The 22,060-nt window shown below is 33.7% G+C and overlaps 2 protein-coding genes across 3 annotated transcripts; both read right to left on the bottom strand.

The window, feature by feature from the left end:
* Nucleotides 1-233: 233 nt before the first annotated feature.
* Nucleotides 234-3,607, bottom strand: LOC149788009 (heavy metal-binding protein HIP-like). The gene is made up of 2 exons (XM_089974282.1): nucleotides 3,151-3,607; nucleotides 234-2,526 (listed from the first exon to the last, which is right to left on the bottom strand). The coding sequence occupies exons 1-2, from the start codon at nucleotides 3,365-3,367 to the stop codon at nucleotides 2,105-2,107; spliced, it is 639 nt and encodes a 212-aa protein (XP_089830408.1). The 5' UTR covers nucleotides 3,368-3,607; the 3' UTR covers nucleotides 234-2,104.
* Nucleotides 3,608-18,012: 14,405 nt separating this feature from the next.
* On the bottom strand, nucleotides 18,013-21,763 carry LOC149788008 (cerebellin-1-like). Of its 2 annotated transcripts, none has more exons than XM_089975708.1 (2): nucleotides 21,628-21,763; nucleotides 18,013-18,592 (listed from the first exon to the last, which is right to left on the bottom strand). In XM_089975708.1, the coding sequence occupies exons 1-2, from the start codon at nucleotides 21,641-21,643 to the stop codon at nucleotides 18,171-18,173; spliced, it is 438 nt and encodes a 145-aa protein (XP_089831834.1). In that variant the 5' UTR covers nucleotides 21,644-21,763; the 3' UTR covers nucleotides 18,013-18,170. The 2 variants fall into 2 exon arrangements, with proteins under 2 accessions (XP_089831834.1, XP_089831833.1); XM_089975707.1 differs by lacking the exon at nucleotides 21,628-21,763 and adding an exon at nucleotides 19,113-19,675.
* Between the last annotated feature and the right edge of the window lie 297 nt (nucleotides 21,764-22,060).

Below are 22,060 nucleotides of genomic sequence, written 5' to 3'. Positions count from 1 at the left end.
GAGTTGATGTTGAGACAAAAGTGCAGAAGTGTTTCTAAAAGTAGTACAATTTCTGCATAACAATGTTTGAATCGTTTTAGTATGCACGAATGTAATCTATATATGTCGCTAGATTTGTCAGAAACGGAATGTGCCACTTCCACAAACACGATGAAAACAATATTCAATAATAATCGCTTTTTAAAAATGACTGAAAGTCCTTTCTATTGTAATTTACAAACCGCAGTCTAACATTCAATAGTAAAGATCTTTAATTCCATGTTTGTACTGATTGCAAATATATTGTCATACAAATTCTGTGATAAATTTGTTTACATGAATTGAAAACTCTGAACTCCTTTTAATTTGAGTGAAAATGTCGTAGCATTTAACAATGGTACATGACACTAGCACAGTTCATACATAGCTTTTACATTACGTTTCCTTACACTGTTTATTCAAAGACTTGGAGATAAAGATTGGGATAAAATGGAAGAATGATGAAAAGTTAAAAGAACTTAGTACATTATTCGCAATTAGCACGTTGTATCTAACTACTCCGGACCTTAACTGAATGTTCCGGGAACTTTTACATCTGAAGATACTATTAGATACCATTTTATCAATTTACACACAACATGATAAGCTGAGAATTATCAAAATTGTTTGCACATTGTTCCAAGACAAACAATTCTATTCTAATAATCGAGTGCCCTTTGTGTTAAGAAAGAAACAAATCTATAGGTTATTGTCTCGTTTATTTCTTACAGTTTTTGCCTGTCTGCTAAAAGGACGATCAGTTATACTAAAGTTTATCTTGAGATACGAGATTATGTAACTATAATTGTCATGCAATTATCCGCAATTTCATCGTACCATACGATTGAACTTGCACTCTCATATCATGCTTTAGTTCTCTCGTCCGATTTAACTGAACAGATTACCACAAAGTGTGCACTGGAATTTAAGTTACGTACATGCAAAGCAAATGATAAATTTGTCAATAGCTCTTTCTTGATATTATAATGTACTATTGACCTATGTAGTTCATTTGGAAAGAAAATGATAATTTTAGATGATTTGCATGCAAAGTTCAACAAATATACGAATGTTTTCCAAAAAAGGGTTTAATTATGTTTGGAATTTATTTGTCTCATGATTGCAAAGATTAGAACTTTTTACCGTATGAGTGAAGAAACCTCGTTGCAAAAGACATGCAAGTGAATGAATCGATGTACGGGTGTATGGACGAAACCATATTTTTAGGTAGATGGGTATTTATTCAAGAAGAACGTTGATTGTGTCATTAAATTTGATTAAATTTCCTTAAGGTTTGTTTCTTCAAAGTTTTAAAACAGATTAAACTTAGTGTGTTCATCACCTATTCTTATATAGCAATCAGTTATTTTCAAGTTTCAGATGTAAAGGAGATTGTAATTTGCTTTGTGTTCTGGAACATTTATTTTGTACCGAAATAAAATTATTGCAATTTCTCTCTTTAATTTCTATAACTGTTCTAAAGCATCAGACAATGTACATTTGTAATCACCGCGATATTATTAAAGAATGAAAAAAGAATGGCTACATGTTGTTTGTTTAAATCACTATGATGGGAATAATTTCTCAAGGTTTAGAAAATTCAGCTGATTGATGATAAGACTTCACCAAATATTTCACACTTCAAAGTCCTAACTTTAAACATTTATGCTTCTAACAATTTGGTTCAAGAGATAGAGTCCAGTTACATCTAAAATGAGCCTGATATGACACCGCATCTAGCCACATGGTATTCAGTATGTCACGTTTACTTTCACCTGCGAAACATTATAGACAAATGAAGCGGTCTCGGACTTATCAAAGGTGACCAAGAAGACTCCTTTTCTACTCTTGAACACGATGCAGCTTTCTGTTGTGCCAATCAAACTTATAGTTATATTATTTTATAATATAAATGAAAACAACTGTCACAATAACAATTAAAAACATAAAATGAATCCAAATTGAGAATATGAGAAAAGAGGCACAAATTAAAAGCTGAATAATTAACAGAAATAATTATTTTAAGCATTGTTTGACAAGTTAAGCTTGAATATAAATCAAGCATTGTCTTAGGATGATATTTTATCTAACTATAACGAGCATGTAGCAGACCAGTAAAGGTGGCCAAATTGTCGCCGTACATAGTCTCTATAAAACCAGGAAACTCTTTGACATAAGTAAACTGACCCTTCTCCATTACAGTAACCACCATTACTGTGCCCGAATCGACGGCGGAATTAGGTCCTGAATATGCCCTTCCTATCTCAACATCGTCTTTCATGATCATTAAACGAGCGTTCGTGTTTATGCACAAAACAGTTACAGAGAAGATATAAAGTCCACGGAAAGGAGCGCGGAACTTTCCAGTAGAGGAGTCATAGGAGTCTCCCTCATTTACCTTGACGTTGTCAAAAATCACTGTCTGTCCAGAAACGTGTGAAGTGTCCTGAGAAAGCGTAGCAGTAAAGGCAATGCTGGGTGTAAGAGAGGTCAGATTTCCGGAAACAGCTGAAATGGAAAATTGATTTGTAGTAAGTTGGATGGTGAACTATTTGTACAAAGTCTTGTAATTTTCCCTTCTGCATTCTATTGAATTTGCACACAAGAAATCTTAAACTATTTTCTGATATCTATTTATTAATAGAATATTATATCTTTTAATGTGGCACAAAATGTCCGTCAAATCATTCCCATACATTGCGTACAAGGCGCCTCTGACATTTCGCTTTAGAAAAAGTTATATTTAGACCAGGATTCATTATTTAAGGAACACTAAACACATAAACCACTAGTACGAACATTGGACTCCTCTCAGATCTACAAAGTAGGATGGTTAACTATCTCATGGCATAGTCGTTAGTGCACTTGTTCCTAGGTAAAGAAACTACGCAAGAAATAGTAACCGTTGAGAAGCGGAAAAGATTATTAAGTACAAATACAGATTCTTTGAGAGCAGGAAGTAGTGATATAAGACAAACATATGGACACAGTGGCAGGGAGGCAGTGAGATTAGATACAAACTATATATATATATATATATATATATATATATATATATATATATATATATATATATATATATATATATATATATATATATATATATATATATATATATATATATATACCCACCCATGCTATCTTTTGAGATGTATGACAATTTTCTGTTAATTTCTTCAACTTGTAGCATAAGAACTTCCACATCATTCTGCAAAAGAAGCCTTTTGGCCTTTTCCTCCTCTAGTCGAATACGAACAGCGTCCAGGTCTGCTTGACCCACAAATTCAAGGATGGCTGTTCCAACGGAGGCAGAAATACTTAGTAGAAGCAGATGTCGTATTGGAAACATTGTCAATCATGTGCAATTTGCTTATGATAACTTTAGAAGCACTGTGCATGTGAAGGAATCCGATGCGGTATTTATAGTGGATACAGCATGATTCGCCTACTTTCGAATACGTGCGTTTGCATATTTCGAGTGTATTTGATTTCCGATTATGATAATTGCTTTCATCTCATCTGTTACTAGCACATTCTTAAAATTCCCGATTTAGAAACATTGAAAGGAGACGAATATCAATTTTCAGCTGGAGTACAAACGTTGTGAATAAGGTGTCCGCCTATTTATGCAAAACCCGTAAACCCATCAAAGTAATAGCTTCGGATGACGATCAAATCCGAGCACTTGACCGCACCAATCGCTTCTGATACTAATTATGATGCATGAAAGCTCAAGTGATTAGCTGAGGATTGACGAATGGGGAGGGAAGAGGGCGGAGATTAATTGCAACATATTACCAGTGTCTCTCTTTGACATCGTGATTGTTTGATGTTCCACCTTTACGTGGGCAACTTTCCTCAAAAGTGCGTTCTCCGATGGAAGAATCTATACTGATAGAAATGTACCCCCATATTTAGACAGATAAAACGTGCCCTTTATAGAGTATGTAGCTACATTGATTATTCCCCACTGTCTTCTTCTTGTTTCTTCAAATCCATGTATTTAATTTTGATATATAACAAGTAATTGGGTAGTGCAAACTTGTAATAAATAAATTGAACACTTGTGTCCTATATTTATAAAGATTAATATTATCCCTACAGAAAATGCTCACGGATAGATGTTGTAAATTATTGCCATGGTGGTTGGCATCATGTAGCATACAGAGAGAGAGAGAGAGAGAGAGAGAGAACTGGCATAATTTAAATTTTATTTGTTCTTATTCTGTCAACTCGGGGTATTATTACATTGTGAAAATCGCAATCACTAACTTAAGAATAGTCGAAGATTGTAAAAAAAATATGTATATTATAAAATTGAAACGAAACCTTCATTTGTTCAAGATATATCGTTGAAATGGATGATTTGGCTTGTCACATTTCTTTCCTTTGAGATAAGTCTTAAGACAGAAGATGTATTTATGACCTAGGTAAATGTATTTAGGTTTCGAGATGATCAGTTTGGAGATAATCGCGTTGCATATTGTAATCAAAGTGGCATCATACCGCATCGGTCAATGTTTCCAAAATAATCTTTGTTACTTTTGTTCCATTTCGAGTAATAAATGGTTACAGCAGTTATACATAACTAGAAGTTTGTATTTGTTTTCAAAGTTGAACAGGCAATATTACCTAAAACTAATGAAATCGAAACGTTTTAGAACTCAATCACCTTTTCCAGTAACTGTCATGGCACCGACACATTTATGAACATATTTACAGGAGATAAAATAAAGCAACAACTCTAACGAAAATCAACAAAGAACAGCAGTTCTTAAGACATTTCTATTAGGGGCTAAAGTCTCTTGAATTATCTATATCATTCAGTAAATCCCTCTCTAAAGGAGACAATTTTACTAGTTTCGTAACATTTATATAAATGGTTGCGATATTGCGGACACGAGTATTCGGCGTTTCTTTGTCATACATCCTGTTAGTTACCTACGGGAATATTATTTTATATTCATTATATGACGAAATATGGAGGTGTACAGAGAACCCAAGCCTGATGAATAATAAACAAGTCATTTATCGCTGACTACTGCACCACACTTCCGGTGCTCGTGACAATTTCCTTCTAACAGTCATCTTTGTTGCGAGCCGAACAAACTGTCAGCCATATACATGCATTGCACTTTGGCTATTGAACTGTACAAAATATGAAATGACGTAATTGTTGTGCAATAGAATAAAATGACTAATTTCCAGTTAGGCTGTCCCATGACATTAGCCTGCAGATTTAGACCGGTACTTACCATGATCAAGTTCTATTTTGAACTTCGGTCAAAGAAAGAAAGAGAGAAATCTTTCTTATAATCTGACCGTGTAGCCCATGTTCTGTTTCTTTGTGTATTACGTTGATTATGAGAACACCTATCGCACTAGCTTGTTCTCTTCTATCCTGAAAGTATATACAATTTATCTTTATCGATATATATATATATATATATATATATATATATATATATATATATATATATATATATATATATATATATATATATATATATATATATATATATATATATATATATATATATATATATATATATATTTGGTATCGATACTAAATACATTAATTCCTCTTGACAACATGAGCTTAATTTGTTTCTCAAATTTTCAAATTTGATTTCCAGAAATAGGAAGATCAATCACACTAAAAATGTTTAGATTGTTAACATGACTAATATAATATCATAGTCGATAAAGATAAAATAATGCTCATCATACTGCCCATTGGAAACATTTTCTATCGTCATAATTTTTTTTTTTATCAATAGAACATTTCGAGGTTTTTATTTTAGTTGGCAGCTCGAAATACGAGCCACCTCGCAGTGGATTATATTTCATAATGTGAAAAAGTATTTCTGTTATTTTATCGAATTTCCACTCCGATCCTGATGTTGTATACTCATCGATTTTCTTTCATATCTCCTACAATATATCATCAGACAGCGATATTAAACATTTCACTGTTAGGATTAGACGAGATCTAGATGCACTATAAGGATCGGCAAACTTATCACGCTGCTGAGCAACAATCTGCTCTGACATTGGCGTCAGATCGACAAGCCTAGCTTCAGTTTATGTGGGGATCCCTTAGATATATTTAGCTTAGAAAACTGAACACGAAATTGCGCCATTATTTTCAGACTCTCGTGCGGGGCAAGCTGGGATTTCATTGTTGGCAGATACAGGTAATATACATTTTTGGCAGATAAATTTATTAACACAAGATTATTATTAAATCTCCAGCTGTTATCAAACCCAGCACAAAGGACTGCAGTTTGCTTTAGATTGATAGCTTTTGTCGATAACAACATCTCTTTGCAATATCAATCAATTTCAACGTCACTATTTCTACTGTTTTACATTTATTTAATAGTACCATGCGAAAACATCAATAAGAGATCTGAAAAACAAAATACTATACGATGGAAAATTTATATCAACGACCAATTATCTTGAACGAACTATAATCTGTTAGGCGGCAATGAGCTGCTCAAATTGCTTATTAAAAAAAAATCCGCTCCGTGACCGGTCCATACTTTATTAGGTTTTCTTTATGTGCTTATTATAATACCTCACATAGCATTAGTTATACTGTTTCATGTTGTATCTGTGACAGGTACACTAAACGCGTATTTGCTAAAAATATCAACTACATTCATTAGTTACTTTTTATTGACATTCTGAGGTGAAATATTTGACATATCAGCAAGATATACTGCCCATATGTCATCAACAGAATTTGGACAACTTTTCGTCGAGGAAACTTATTTTTAGGTCTGTGAAGTTGAGACGCAAGCGTTTACAGTCCGATACCGCTCAGCTATGCAGTCCACTGTCATAAAGTACATCTCCAAGTCGGGGTTTTCCAACCCCGAATTTATATTTTGCTCCAACGATACCTTGCACTTGCTTACGATCAATTTGCTCTCTTATTCCATTTGGTTTCATATCACTTAGATCATCAAGAATAATACAGTCGCAACTAAATTTATCATCTTCGCTGTCATGGTAACATATGTCATGACGCATTGCGATTTCATAAACATGGTTATACGGTTCCTCTCCCGGAATAGAATAGTCATTTTCATCAAGTTGTTTTTCTAACAGATTTCAAGGCATAGTTTAACGATTGCGAGGCAGTGTCCATCGAAAGTTAGGGTTTGGTAATTTGTCAATTAATTTATGAATATCTAGGCCGGATCCAATTACGGCCCGCTGTATACAACACTGACATTAAGTTACTATTTTACTTTGCTCTATACAGAGTTCGTAGTCAGCTTTACATTCACATGAATTACTTTGCATCCAGTCCAAAGCAGTTTGTGCTTTGCAGTGAGCGACTGACTTCGCCGTGAATCAAATCACTATGTAAAGTATTCTATACGTCGGATGTTAGATAACCGTTTGATCAGAGATTATCAAAAATATCAGCAATTTTGTTGCCGATTTATGTGCTGGTATTTCCGAATGTATTTGATGCTATTAATAGCATCAACGGTCAACTATTGTAGCAGTCGAGTGAAAAATCTTTAGACCATGCGCCATTTTCTTTTTCTAACAAGGCTATTTTGGAAGTCAAATATTTGGGGTTTTTTACGTTATAAAGTATAATATCACAAAAATTAGCAATAATGCCTTCTCTGTGTTGATTAAAATATTTTCATGCGTCATCGTAATCAATAAAGTCTTTGAGCTTATTAAAAGCCACTTCATTATCTTTTCTCACAATTCTTAGTTGTTTAATGTAATATGACCCATTTCTTACATCTTCGACTATCATTTTGTTTATGACAAGAAATGGTTCCTCAACATTTCTTCGCAGCTTGTCTTTATCCTGATGTGTATGGATCGTGTAGATTTAAACTCGATCGTCATTGAAGAGGTCTTTAAGAAACAGATTCATAAGAAGGTTAGTTTTGCCCGATCCAGTTCGTCCTACTATCAGATATTGTCAATCTGGTAGGTCATTGTTGTGGTGATGTTTGATTAATCCGTGTCAAAGTTAATTATGTTCATTCGATGCTAGATAATCATAAACTTGATCAGGCGGTCAAATTTAAATTTTATCTCGCAGGAAAAATAAAAATGAGCTAATACACAAAATTAACCGACAGTTCAACAGAAAACGAAACTACAACCACTACGGAATTCACAGACTTAACAAACTATCTCGAAAGATCTGGAGAGATAATGACAGGTATTTTTGGTTTATCAGGTCAGCGAATGCTAGACTATGCAACAGTATATCCACCAATCAACGCAGCTAACTCACTAGCAGTAAGTTTTGCCCACCTTTGCACGGTCAGCAATGGCAAGTTATTGTTGTCATGTGGAAAGGTGACTGGAAAGGTCAATATGAATATAAGCAAAATTAATAAATCTTGAGACTGAACATCCTCCTTCTAACACAAATAACTCACAAGAAATAAGTTCTGCACAACTTAGTGCGGTTGATAATAACATGCTGCCACTAGCTGGTGGGACGATGGCTGGAAATATAGATATAGGAGTAAAATTATTTATTACTCAACTTGAGAACACAACTTTTAACCAGTAATGATTCTGTAACAAATGTAACGTTTTTCAGGGATAACGTTAAGATAAAATTTGGAGACGCTATGGTGGTAAATGTGGACATGGTATCGAACAAGATAACAACTACGGCAATTCCATCAACAACATCGGATTTAACAAATAAAAATTGCCTTGACGATAGGTCCAACCTTGTAAAAACACAATTGCTTGGTGATAAGAAACCAGAGCAAGAGCGACTAAAAGAGATTCAAAATCTAGACAAACTAGCTGAAACAAGAAATTACAGGTTTCTTTAAAATCGTAAGCTCATCGATAAATTTGATTAATGTGAAGTACTTCGTGAGTTAGGCAACCTTCCAACAATTGAATAATTTAGAGACATTACATTCAGTACTGTTGCTTTACTTACGTGTAATCTTTTCTACAATTTTAGTCAAGGATTTATCAAACGAAACAAATCTAGGCTACGAATAAAATACTCCTACACAAGTAGACTATCACATTTCTGCCCGCAAGAAAGGTAATATACAAGTTGGGATTAGAGGAAAACAAACCGTTACTGTAACTCTTGTATACTCTTGTAACTTTATAAGGCCATTAGCACATATTTAAATTAAGCAAGATATATATAAAGCTGTCAATACTTCTACAAAAGCCCTAAATGGAGTAGCCGACATTATTAAATGAAAACAATTTTTGGGCTATCTACGAAAGGCAATGACGTTGAAAATGGAATTTGATCATACAACGTGTAGTTATTGCTTAACATACATATGACTGCTACCGTACTTCACTGTCAAGGTCATATGATAAGCAGGATACTAGTGAAAATATCGTCTCTTGATTGATATGTACTTTACTTCATTCCCACAGTCGTGACGTGATTCCTATAAAAGGAAAGAAAGAAAACTTCTCTTGTCTATCCCATGGTCTAAATGCAGTAACTGGTTAGTAGCTTCAACTCGGAGCGGTGTGCAAATGATAAAAGATACAATAGATTTTGTACTTTCCGTTAAGATGGTGGTTGATTGTTATATGCTGTTGACGTCTCCGAAGCATCTTCCCTTCATATTGCTGAAGATGAATAACTTTTCTCTCTACACCAGCATTCTATTTGGAATTAACATTAGGCTCCAAAATCTACGAATATTTTTTTTTTTACCAACAACCTTGACTTTCTATATTGTCGATAGTCCTCTGACGCCATTAAGAGAAGACTTTTATGATCTAAAATTTCTGAATTCGGTTGACATTTCTGTGCAGAATTACTTAAAGACAAGTCTTATTTGAAAATACGTAAATGATGCTCAGAAAGGAACACAAATACTATTAACCCAGTTTTGTATCACATGCTATAGTTGACGAAAACTCAGTGTGGCCAAGAAAGATATTTCGAGGCAAAGGGAGTTGGAGAGTCGTAGAGGAGCTGCTGTCATTGTATTGCATGATAGGTATAATGAAGCTGTTTAGCTACGTACTATTGATAGCTATTGCATTTTAGATATTACGTTCAGGCTAGCATATGATTCGTTTTATGTAATCATTGAAGTGTACTTACCATGTCATTGATATAAAACGGAATTTATTTCGAGTACATTAAAATTTGCATTGTATTTATATCATGTATTCTAAATACGGGAAAGCTAGTTTCTTTGGACTTTAACTCAAATCCATTATTACTTTCATCTGACACATGTGGATCAAATATCAGGCCTGTTTTTGAATGCATCCCTCTTTAATACATGTTAGAAGATTGACGGCGTCACAGAAAACAAGGTAAGTTGAGTAAAATGGAGCTAACAACACTAAATGGGGTCTATCCATGGTGGTTTTCAATATGAAGGATATTTAACACGTACATCATGTCATTTCAATACTCTTAGTTCAATATCAATCAAGGATAATATTTGTAGGACGCTGCTCTTAATTGCAAGGTCTTAAATAATTTAACGCCTGCCTATCTTAGTATTTTGTACGTTTGTAAGAGACAATAACACAGGTAGTATTCAGTCGAAAGCAAACAATTATATACGCCAAAAGTTAGGACAGAGCATTTCAAGAAATCTGTTACTATGGTACAGTTTGTTGGAATAATTTTTGACCTGATATTAGACGAGCAAATGTTTCATTTTTGATATTTTAATGAGTAATTGTAGAAGGATTGTAACCGAACGGAGTTTTGCACCGAGTGAAAACACAAGGTTTGTGATTGGAAGTTTATGAAATTAAAAATAAATATTTACGACACATATACAAGTAGACACAAAATCCAATCCAGTACATATGATATTAGACTGCCATTCTGAATATGTTATAACATTAAAACAGATTTATATATTTAAAAAATATGAACATGGCTCATACAACTATGCTATACGAAGAAATGACCACAGTTCGCACATCCACAATATATAGCATTGTTTCTACAACCATTTGATACGAAGAAATAAGCATGGTTCATAAAACCATGTACCCCAGAGAAATAAAGATGGTTCATACAACTATATGTTGTCATAGACGTCACACAGTGTTTTTGCCTTTATTCAGAGTTCAAAATAGTTCAATATAAATCAAAGATTACATTTGTAGGACGCTGCTTTTAACTTCAAGGTCTTAAATAACTTAACGCCAGCCTATCTTAGTATTTTTTTAAGTTTGTAAGAGACAATAACACAGCTAGTACAAGGTCGAATGCAAACTATTAATTATATACGCTAAAAGTTTGGACAGAACAATTTAAGAAATCTGTTACTATAAAACAGTTTTTTTTAAAAATAGTTTTTAACCTGATAATAGACTTGCAATTGTTTCAGTTTTGAAGCAACATTACCTCTATATATATTTTAATGAGTAATTGTGGTCGTATTGTAACCGATTGGATATTTGGACCAAGTGAACACACAAAGTGAGTGACTGGAAGTTTATGAAATGAATAGAATATGAATATGGTTCATATAACTATACTATACGAAGAAATGACCACAGTTCATACACACACACACACACACACACACACACACACACACACACACACATATATATATATATATATATATATATATATATATATATATATATATATATATATATATATATATATATATATATATATATATATATATGACATGACTACGATTTACAGAATCATATTATGCAAATGAAACAAGTATGGTCCGTACAACCATATACCCCGGAGAAATAAGCATGGTTCATGCCAACATGTGTCGTCGTAGACGTAATACAGTGTACACTGCCCTTATTCAGAGTTCCAAATTTCTGTCCTACACGTCCAGTCATGCACTAACAGCTCAGTGTAGTTCAATGGCTACGCTGCTACACTGCAGGTCATGCTGTCCCCATTCTGGTTCTAACAGCCCATTCATCCAGCTATTAATATACCAAGCTTGTCATTATAAGAAATAAACTAAATGCAGAGAGGAAATCCATAAATCCATGATACCATATTATTTTACGTCAAAATAAAGACCTCAGGGATGAGATATAACAAACCAATACTTTTCTAGAGTTTAAATTGTGCTAAATGGGTAATTTGCCGAGGGCGACATATGACGAGAAGCGTGTATGGCCTAGACACCATAAACAAATATAAACTATTCTAGGTAACGCAACGCTCTGTGCGTCTATGAAACCAAGTACCCAAACTGATCAAAGGCATTACCAAATTATTTTATTGCCTTATTCGGTGACAAGAATCTTGACTTAATTACCGCATAACATTTGTATATGGTAGCTGTGACACATCTTTGTGATAAGAATATGTTAACTCTGTAAAACAAAAACGTATTCTGTCATATGAATTTTCTTTTATGCATTTGATTTCATAGGACATCAATCAAAACATGTACTGTTGTAGCAACATGAATTTTTCCAGCCGATATGGATAAGTGTTATTACAATGAGGGACAAAACTAGATGCACTCATCTATATTTAAGATAAAAGTAAACATAGTTGTGATCAAGATAGGTTTTAAGACCAGTACAAGAAAGCAAATGCTGTCTTAGACAGTATCGGAATTGTATCAGAATATTTGCAGAACGAATAGTGTTATATTGACAAAAACGCTGAGTGTGAGTAACATCTCATCTGTAAATGTATTAACTCGCGACGGACTAGAAATATTCCACGTCAAGAGTGACTTTCAATAACATTACTTATCGAGATTCAGCAAATATATTAGAGAAAAAGGTTAACTACTTCAAAGATTTGTATTCGTTCTAACATAATGATGTACACATTGAAACATTTTTGTAGGGATGTAAAGTCATGTGCCAACCTGTGGAAATCTTATGTATCTAATAAGTTGTCGACCGCTCTTACAACTAAACAGACTCAATGGTATTCTGACATGTTGACCAATGGAAAGTATGGGGAAATGGCAATCTCAATTAGGAGCAGATACAAACATTTGGGGAGTCAATAATTAAACTTATTTGTTGGAATCCCTCTTTAAAGCAAGTTTGAAGTTTGCGTATATACCATACATAGCCAAAGAATGTTGAGTAATAACTGTATTATTTATCGGAAGTAACATTTGTAGCTAACGTTATATCTAGACCTTGTATTTAACGACCTCCTGACTAATATAACTCGTGTACATGCATACACATATTTCAGATCATACACTATAAGATGACAGTGTATATCAGTGATGTCATTCCTTCACAATATATATTAATGGGTCTTGATAATATCTGCAAAATTATAAAACGTAGGCTGTGCACTCTGACTTACATTTTAGTTGCTTCGGTACATCATTCCCTTTTTTGTTTACTCTTATGTGCAGCTATGATCGATTATATTTGATTCTGATGCAAAGGATGAAATATAAAATATATCTGTCTAAGAATGCAATTGAATGTATGTTTTAAGGATACAAGTTCTTTTAACGCTGAATAATTTTCAGTCGGTTGAGTTTGAATACCTCCATGTTTCGTCTGGATCCCTCTCTGCTCAGAACGCGCATCATATGCTAATTTTCACCGAAACAAAGCGAAGATTTAAGGAAATGTCTGAGATATTTTCAAATAAGACCACGTGTATGGGCATCCGCTCGACTCAAAAGACGTTCGCTTAAACATAGATTATTTAACCAAATTGTGTTTCAGTAGAATAGAGGTGCATCGAAGATTTGATTTCCCAAATCATCAATTGATGATGATAGATCATTATTATTATTATTATTATTATTATTATTATTATTATTTGTTCTTTAAAATTGTGTCAATATTTCAGAAAAAGGGAAATGCAAGACAATTAGGGTTTTCTAAGGATTAGAGTATACATGTATATATAATTATATATGTACCACAAGTGTAGGAATGGTTACCTACATAACATGTGAAACGTCCTGACATGGGTAATGCAGTTACAACGAAAGCACAGATTAGTGATGTTCATATCCTTTTGAATGCAGGTGCCATGTAAAAGTGGACATTTGGCAAGAAATAGACGGATGTCTTGCAAAAACGTTTGGGACTGACACAAGTATCGCAAATTTGCTACCTTTTTATTTGGATAGTATAGACCTAAACATTATTAATCACTCAATTACGAAAACAACCTTTACATGTTTATAATACATTAGAACTGCATGTGGTTTGTCTAAGGTGTTTCAGATGCTTTATGAACATTTTGTGTATCCGTGACCATCTTTGGTGTACAAAAAGCTGACACATTTCAATATGTGTACCATCGACGAGTCTATAACTCTTCAATCGTTAGGCTCGGATGGAGAAGGTTTCGGGCTCGATTCCTGCAATCAGAGCAGCCCAGGTCAGGTAACGTTGTTCAACCTTTTCAAAGACACGTTACCATACTTGCTTCGGCACAAAATAAGCTTTAAAGTGTTGCTGAATTCTGCAACTTAACAGAAGTTCTCATTGGATCAGGACTACTTCGTCGTATATACATGCTAGTAATGCACATTTCTTCACAGCGAATTCCAGATCACATGAACTGATTTTGGCGGCTATATGGCATTTGCATTCACTTTGAGCAAATCAAAGTAAATGAACTAATATCTTATATATACATGTACATTATATGTCGGATTACACCTAATGACCACCTATTCCGTACCTGAGGCAGGTTGATGCATTAAACTAGTTATCAGGCTTCTGACAACGTTTTTAAACGCTCCGGTGGCCTAGTGGTTAGAGCGGCCGCCTCGGATGAGGGAGGTCGTGGGTTTGATCCCCGGCCTCGTGTCATACCAAAGACTTACAAAAAGGGTACTAACAGCTGCCTCGCTTGGCGCTCAGCATTAAGAGATTAGTGTTAGGACTGGTCGGCCCATGTGTCAGGATAATGTGACTGGGTGGAACATCATGCTACATTTCTGCGGCATGATGCCCCAGTGCTAGACATCACTATAAACTGCCACATTGCAGACATCGTAGCGATATGACTGAGAAATTGTTAAAGCTACGTTAAAAATCAAAATCACATCACATCACACATCTGACAACGTTTACAAATTATCACATATAATATTCAATACCTGACAAGAATGCTTTCGCTTTTAAAATTTTGAATGGAAAATAAGTTTACTTTTAACCAGCAACGAGGTTATGAAACTATTTATTCACAAATCATATCTTTATCTAACTTCGTAGAAATTGTTTCAATCATTACTCTCCTTAAACACAGAGGGTCTTTCAATGATGCACGTTAACGGATATTACGCATCAGTTTCCAAAACTATATGTGAACTAAGAAGAAACCGTTATATAGACATCATATTAAAATTGTTTCCATCTAATACGCTTTTATTCTGGATGTAACAGTGCCTTGTATGTCCCGCGCTGTGATTTAAGCACTGGATACTTAGATATAATTATGATATACTTCGCAAGAAAAAGACACATCTAGTATGACCCCTACGCCACTCTCTCTTCTTAGAGAAAATTGTCCCGTCCAATTAAAGAATCGTTTAACAACAGAGACGACAACTGGGGAACATCGTAATCGTATTGTGTTATGGCAGTATTAAACCAGCAGTTAAAAAGAGGTAGAGAAGTATCGATCATAAATAGCTACAGTTTTAACAGAACGAGTTTCTCGTCCACATTAAAGTTTGAGTGGTCATTCTGTCATTACATGTACATTTTCATAAATAGTCCTCAATGGTAAAAGAAATGCGAAAGGAAGCTACTAACACCTGCACTAAACATCGTCCATGATTCAAAGGAAAAGGTTCTTGTAAAAGGGTCTGACTCTGTCATTGACTTCCTTGAATGGAGTTTGTTACAATATTAAAGACAAAGATGGTGGCATGGTAAGTTTTATGTTCACGTCGCGTTTGGTGTTTGCCATAGTCTCTCCCAATATTCAGTCTTCTTATGCTCTGCAAATAACAATAGTTTAAAAATCGAGAAATGATTCTGAGTCTGCGTTTCACTTGTACTGTGACAAACACTCTGTAATGTCTTTCCCACGGCACCAAGACAGATTCGGAATCTGATCCCTTATAATTTTTATATTTTGAACATTTAAACATGATATTCATTTAAAAATTGTACTTGCCATATTTAGAAAAGAAACTAATGCGTTTGATTCTCAGACTATTGTAATATTCTATGAAAATGAGAAAAAAGTTAATGAACAGATATATTTCACTTTTGCAGAGTTGATGTTGAGACAAAAGTGCAGAAGTGTTTCTAAAAGTAGTACAATTTCTGCATAACAATGTTTGAATCGTTTTAGTCTAACATTCAATATTTCAAATCTGTAATTTCATGTTTGTACTCTTTGCAAATATTTTGTCATACCAATTCTGAGATAAATTTGTTTAAATGAATAGAAAACTCTGAACTCCTTTAATTCTGAGTGGAAATGTCTTAGCATTTATCAATGATATTTGACTCTAGCGTAGTTCTTACATAGCTTTTACACTACGTTTCCTAACACTGTTTATACAAAGACTTGGAAGCAAAGATTGGGTTAAAAGGGAATAATGATGAAAAGTTAAAAGAACTTAGTACATTATTCGCAATTAGCACGTTATATGTAACTATTCTGGACCTCAGCTAAATGTTCCGGGTACTTTTGTATCTGAAGATACTATTAGATACCATTTTATCAATTTACACACAACATGATAAGTTGAGAATTTTCAAAATTGATTGCATTGTTCCAAGATAAACAATTATATTCTAATAACCGAGTGCCCTTTCTGTCAAGAAAGAAAAAAATCTATAGGTTATTGTCTCGTCTATTTCTTACAGTATTTGCTTCTCTGCTAAAAGGACGATCAGGTTTACTAAAGTAAATCTTAAGATAAGAGATTATGTAACCATTATTGTCTCACAATTATCCGCAAAGCTTGAACATGCACTCTCATGTCATGCTTTAGTTCGCTCGTCCGATTTAACAGAACAGATTACCACAAAGTGTGCACTGGAATTTAAGTTACGTACATGCAAAGCAAATGATAAACTCGTCACTAGCTCTTTCTGTAAATTATAATGTACCGTTGACTTACCTAGCGATTCATTTGGAAAGGAAATGATAATTTCAGATGATTTGCATGCAATATTCAACAATTATAAAAAATGTTTTCCAAAAAAGGGTTTAATTATGTTTGGAATTTATTTGTCTCATGATTGCAAAGATTAGAATTTCATATTTAACTTATGAGTGAAGAAAACTCGTTGCGTAAGACATGCAAGTGGATGGATCGATGGACGGGTGGATGGACGAAACCACATATTTAGGTAGGTGGGTAGTTATTCAAGAAGAACGTTGAATGTATCATTAAATTTGATTAAATTTCCTTAAATTTTGTTTCTTCAAAGTTTTAAAACAGATTAAACCGAGTTTGTTCATCTACTTTGGCTACATAAAAATCAGTTATTTTCAAGTTTTATGGTAAAGGAGATTTTATTTTGCTTTGTGTTTTGGAACATTTATTTTGTAATTTCTCTTTTTTATTGTTGTCTACCATTAAATTCTATAACTGTTCAAGAGCATCCGACAGGATACATTTGTAATCACCGCGATTAGTGAATGCTATGAAAGATTGAAAAAAGAACGGCCACGTGTTTATTTTTTTAAATCACTATCATGGGAATATTTTCGCAAGGTTTGGAAAATTCAGCAGATTGATAATAAGAATTCAACAAATATTTCACATTTCACAGTCCTAACTTTAAACATTTATGCTTCTAACAATTAGGTTAAAAAGATAGAATTTAATTAGCCCTTAAATGAGTCTGATATGACGCCGCAGGTAGTCACAAGGTATTCAGTGTGTCACTTTTTCTTTAACCTGCGAAAAATTATAGACAAATACAGCGTTCTCAGACTTACCAAAGGTGACCAAGAAGACTCCTTTTTTAATCTTAAACACGATGTAGCTTTCTGTTGTACCAAGCAAACTTATAATTATATTACATGTTATTATATAAATGAAAACAACTGTCATAATAACTAGAAAACATTTACTTAATCCAAATTGAGAAGATATGAAAAGAATTACTAATTACAAGATGAATAATTAGCAGAAAGAATTCTTTTAAGCCTTTTTTCTTCAGAAATTAGGCCATGAGTATAAATCAAGCATCCTCTTAGGATCATATTTTATCTAATTATAGCGGGCATGTAGCAGACCAGTAAAGGTGGACCAGTCTGCGCCGTGCATAGTCTCTGTCAAACCAGGATACTCTTTGACATAAGCAAACTGACCCTTCTCCATTACAGTAACCACCATTACTGTACCCGAATCGGCGGCGGCATTAGGTCCTGAATATGCCTTTCCTACCTCGACATCGTCTTTCATGATAATTAAACGAGCATCCGTGTTTATGCACAAAACAGTTACAGAGAAGATATAAAGTCCACGGAAAGGAGCGCGGAACTTTCCAGTAGAGGAGTCATAGCAGTTTCCCTCATTCACCTTGACGTTGTCAAAAATCACTGTTTGTTCAGAAACATGTGAAGTGTGCTGAGAAAGCGTGGCAGTAAAGGCAATGCTGGGTGTAAGAGAGGTCACATTTCCGGAAACAGCTGAAATGGAAAATTGATTTATAGTAAGTTGGATGGTGAACTATTTGTACAAAGTCTTGTAATTTTCCCTTCTGCATTCTACTGATTTTTCAAACAAAAAGTCTTAAACTATTGTCTGATATCTCTTCACTAATAGAATATTATAGCTTTTTTTTGTGGCAAACAATGTCTATTCAAATCATTCCCATACATTGCGTACAAGACGCTTCTGACCTTTCCCTTTAGAAAAAGTTATATTTAGACGTGGATTCAGTATTTAAGGAACACTAAACACACAAAACCACAAGTACGAACATTGACGTAGTAACCGTTGAGAAGTGGAAAAGATTATTAAGTACAAATACAAAGTCTTTGAGAAGAGGAAGTAGTGATATAAGACAAACAGATAGACACAATGGCAGAGGCGGTGAGATTAGAAATATGTATATATATATATATATATATATATATATATATATATATATATATATATATATATATATATATATATATATATATATATATATATATATATACACACCCATGCTATCTTTTGAGATGTATGACAATTTTCTGTTAAGTTGTTCAACTTGCAGCATGAGAACTTCTACATCATTCTGCAAAAGAAGTCTCTTGGCCTTTTCCTCCTCTAGTCGAATTCTAACAGCGTCCAGATCTGCTTGACCCACACATTCCAGGATGGCTGTTCCAACGGAGGCAGAAATACTTAGTAGAAGCAGAAGTCGTACTGGAAACATTGTCAATCTTGTGCAACTTGCTTATGATAACTTTAGAAGCAGTGTGCAAGTGATGGTGTCCGATGGAGTATTTATACTGGATACAGCATGATTCGGCTAATTTTGAATACGTGAGTTTGCATATTTCGAGAGTATTTGATTTCCGATTATGATGATTGCATTCTTCTCATCTGTTACTAACACATTCTCTAAATTCCCCTTTTAGAAACATTCAAAGGAGATAAATATCAATTTTCAGCTGGAGTACAAATGTTATGAATAAGGTTTCCGCCTATTTTTGCAAAACCCGTAAATCCATCAAAGTAGTAGCTTCGGGTGACGATCAAATTATCAGCGCATGACCGTACCAATCGCTTCTGATAATGATTATTAAGCATGAAAGCTCAAATGATTAGCTGAGGATTCACGAATGGGGAGGGGAGAGGGAGGGGATTAATTGCAATATATTACCAGTGTCTCTGTTTGACATCGTCATTGTTTGATGTTCAACATTTACTTGGGCGACGTTGCTGAACAGTACGTTCTCCGATGAAAGAATCTATACTGATGGAAATGTTCCCGCCATATTTAGACAGACAAAGCTTGCCCTTTATAGAGTATGTAGCTACATTGATTATTCCACACTGTCTTCTTCTTGTTTCTTCAAATCCATGTATTTAATTTTGATATATGACAAGTAATTGTTTAGTGCAAACTTATAATAAATATTTTGAACGCCTGTGTGCTATATTTATATAGATTAATACCATCCCTCCAGAAAATACTCACGGATATATGTTGTAAATTATAGCAATGGTGGTTGGCATTATGTGGCATACACACACAGACAAAGAAAGAGAGAGAGAACTGGCATAATTTTAATTTTATTTGTTCTTCTGTATTATTACATTCTGAAAATTGCAATCACTAAGTTAAGAATAGTCGAAGATTGTAAAATATATATGTTATAGAATTGAAACGAAACCTTCATTTGTTCAAGACATATCGCTGAAATGGGTTATTTGGCTTGTCAAATTTCTTTCCTTTGAGATAAGTGTTAAGACCGAAGAAAATGTATTTAGTTTTCGAGATGATCAGTTTGGAGTTAATCGCGTTGCACATTGCCATCAAAGTGCCATCAACTTGGTCAATGTTTCCAAAATAATCTTTGTTACTTTTGTTCCATTTCGAGTAATAAATGGTTAAAGCAGTTATACATAACTACAAGTTTGTATTTTATATTTCGTTTTAAAAGTGAAACAGTCAATATTAGCTAAAACTAATGAAATCGAAACGTTTTAGGACTCAACCACTAATGAAATGACCATAGATATCTTTTCCAGTAACTGTCATGGCACAGACAAATTTAAGAACATATTTACAGGGAATAAAATAAGGCAACAACTCTAACGAAAATCAACATAGATCAGCAGTTCTTGATACATTTCAATTAGGGGATAAAGTCTCTTGAATTATGTATTCCATTCAGCAAATCCATCTCTAGGGAAGACAATTTTATTAATTTCGTAACATTTATCTAAATGGTTGCGATATTGCGGACACGAGTATTCGGAGTTTCTTTGTTATACATTCTGTTAGTTGCCTACGACAAAATTATTTTATATTATTTTCAGCGACGACGAGATTGTGACAACGTCGATTGCTCTGCAGTGAGCAGGATGTGTCGTTGACGCTTTTTTAATTGCGTAAAGCTTTTTCCACAATGCCTATGAAGATGTCATAATTCAGAATCTGTAGATCATTAAAAGTTATGCATTTCTGAAATAAGAACATGTTATTGATAGTTTGACTGAAGGAAACTAAGGTTTAGTGTCGACACGTTGGAAAATTATATTTGTTGGTATGTTAGAATATCACAACTACAAATATCAAATCCGAATTTTCCCTGAGCAATATAAGAGATGAAAACCTTATGCTAATTCCTAATTAACAATTAAACGAACAGTAAAAAGTTGTTAATCCTTTTTAAAATGAAATTACGACATATCATGTAAATTCTAGGACGAAATATGGAGGTGTACATAGAACCCAAGCCTGATGAATAATAAACAATTTATCGCTGACTACTGCGCCACACTTCCGGTGCTCGTGTGAATTTCCTTCTAACAGTCATCTTTGTTCATAGCCGAACTGAAACTACCACCCATATACATGCATTGCACTTTGGGTATTAGACTTTACAAACTATGGAATGACGCAATTGTTGTGCAATTGAATAAAATGACTAATCAATAGAGAGACATATTTTCCGGTAGAATGTCCTATGACATTGTCCTGCAAATTTTGACCGGTACTTACCATGATCAAGTTCCATTTGAACCTCGGAGGCTGCGAAAAATCTTTCTTATAATCTGACGGTGTAGCCACTGTGCTGTTTCTCTGCATATTAAGTTGATTATGAGAACATTTGTCACACTAGCTTGCTCTCTTCCTTCCTGAAAGCTTATAAAATTTATCTTTATATAGATATACATATATCTATATATATCTATATATATCTATATATATATATATATATATATATATATATATATATATATATATATATATATATATATATATATATATATATATATATATATATATATATATATATATATATATATATATATATATATATATATATATATAGTTATCAGTTAGCAGACCTGTCTATCAGAACGTATTCGTAATCAAGCTCTGTCTCGTTAAAAAGCTTTCTCTGATATTCTAAAACTAGTAATACTTAATT

This window comes from Sinohyriopsis cumingii, chromosome 11 (genome assembly GCF_028554795.1).
Source record: "Sinohyriopsis cumingii isolate HCF-2022 chromosome 11, ASM2855479v2, whole genome shotgun sequence".
NCBI lineage: Eukaryota > Metazoa > Mollusca > Bivalvia > Unionida > Unionidae > Sinohyriopsis > Sinohyriopsis cumingii.
This window is presented reverse-complemented; position numbering and strand designations above follow the sequence as displayed.

Coding starts and splice junctions, on each gene's coding strand:
- LOC149788009 (XM_089974282.1), bottom strand. CDS start 3,367: ATGTTTCCAATACGACATCTGCTTCTACTAAGTATTTCTGCCTCCGTT. Junction 2,527..3,150: donor CATCTCAAAAGATAGCATGG/GTGGGTATATAT, acceptor TTTCCATTTCAG/CTGTTTCCGGAAATCTGACC.
- LOC149788008 (XM_089975707.1), bottom strand. CDS start 19,329: ATGTTTCCAGTACGACTTCTGCTTCTACTAAGTATTTCTGCCTCCGTT. Junction 18,593..19,112: donor CATCTCAAAAGATAGCATGG/GTGTGTATATAT, acceptor TTTCCATTTCAG/CTGTTTCCGGAAATGTGACC.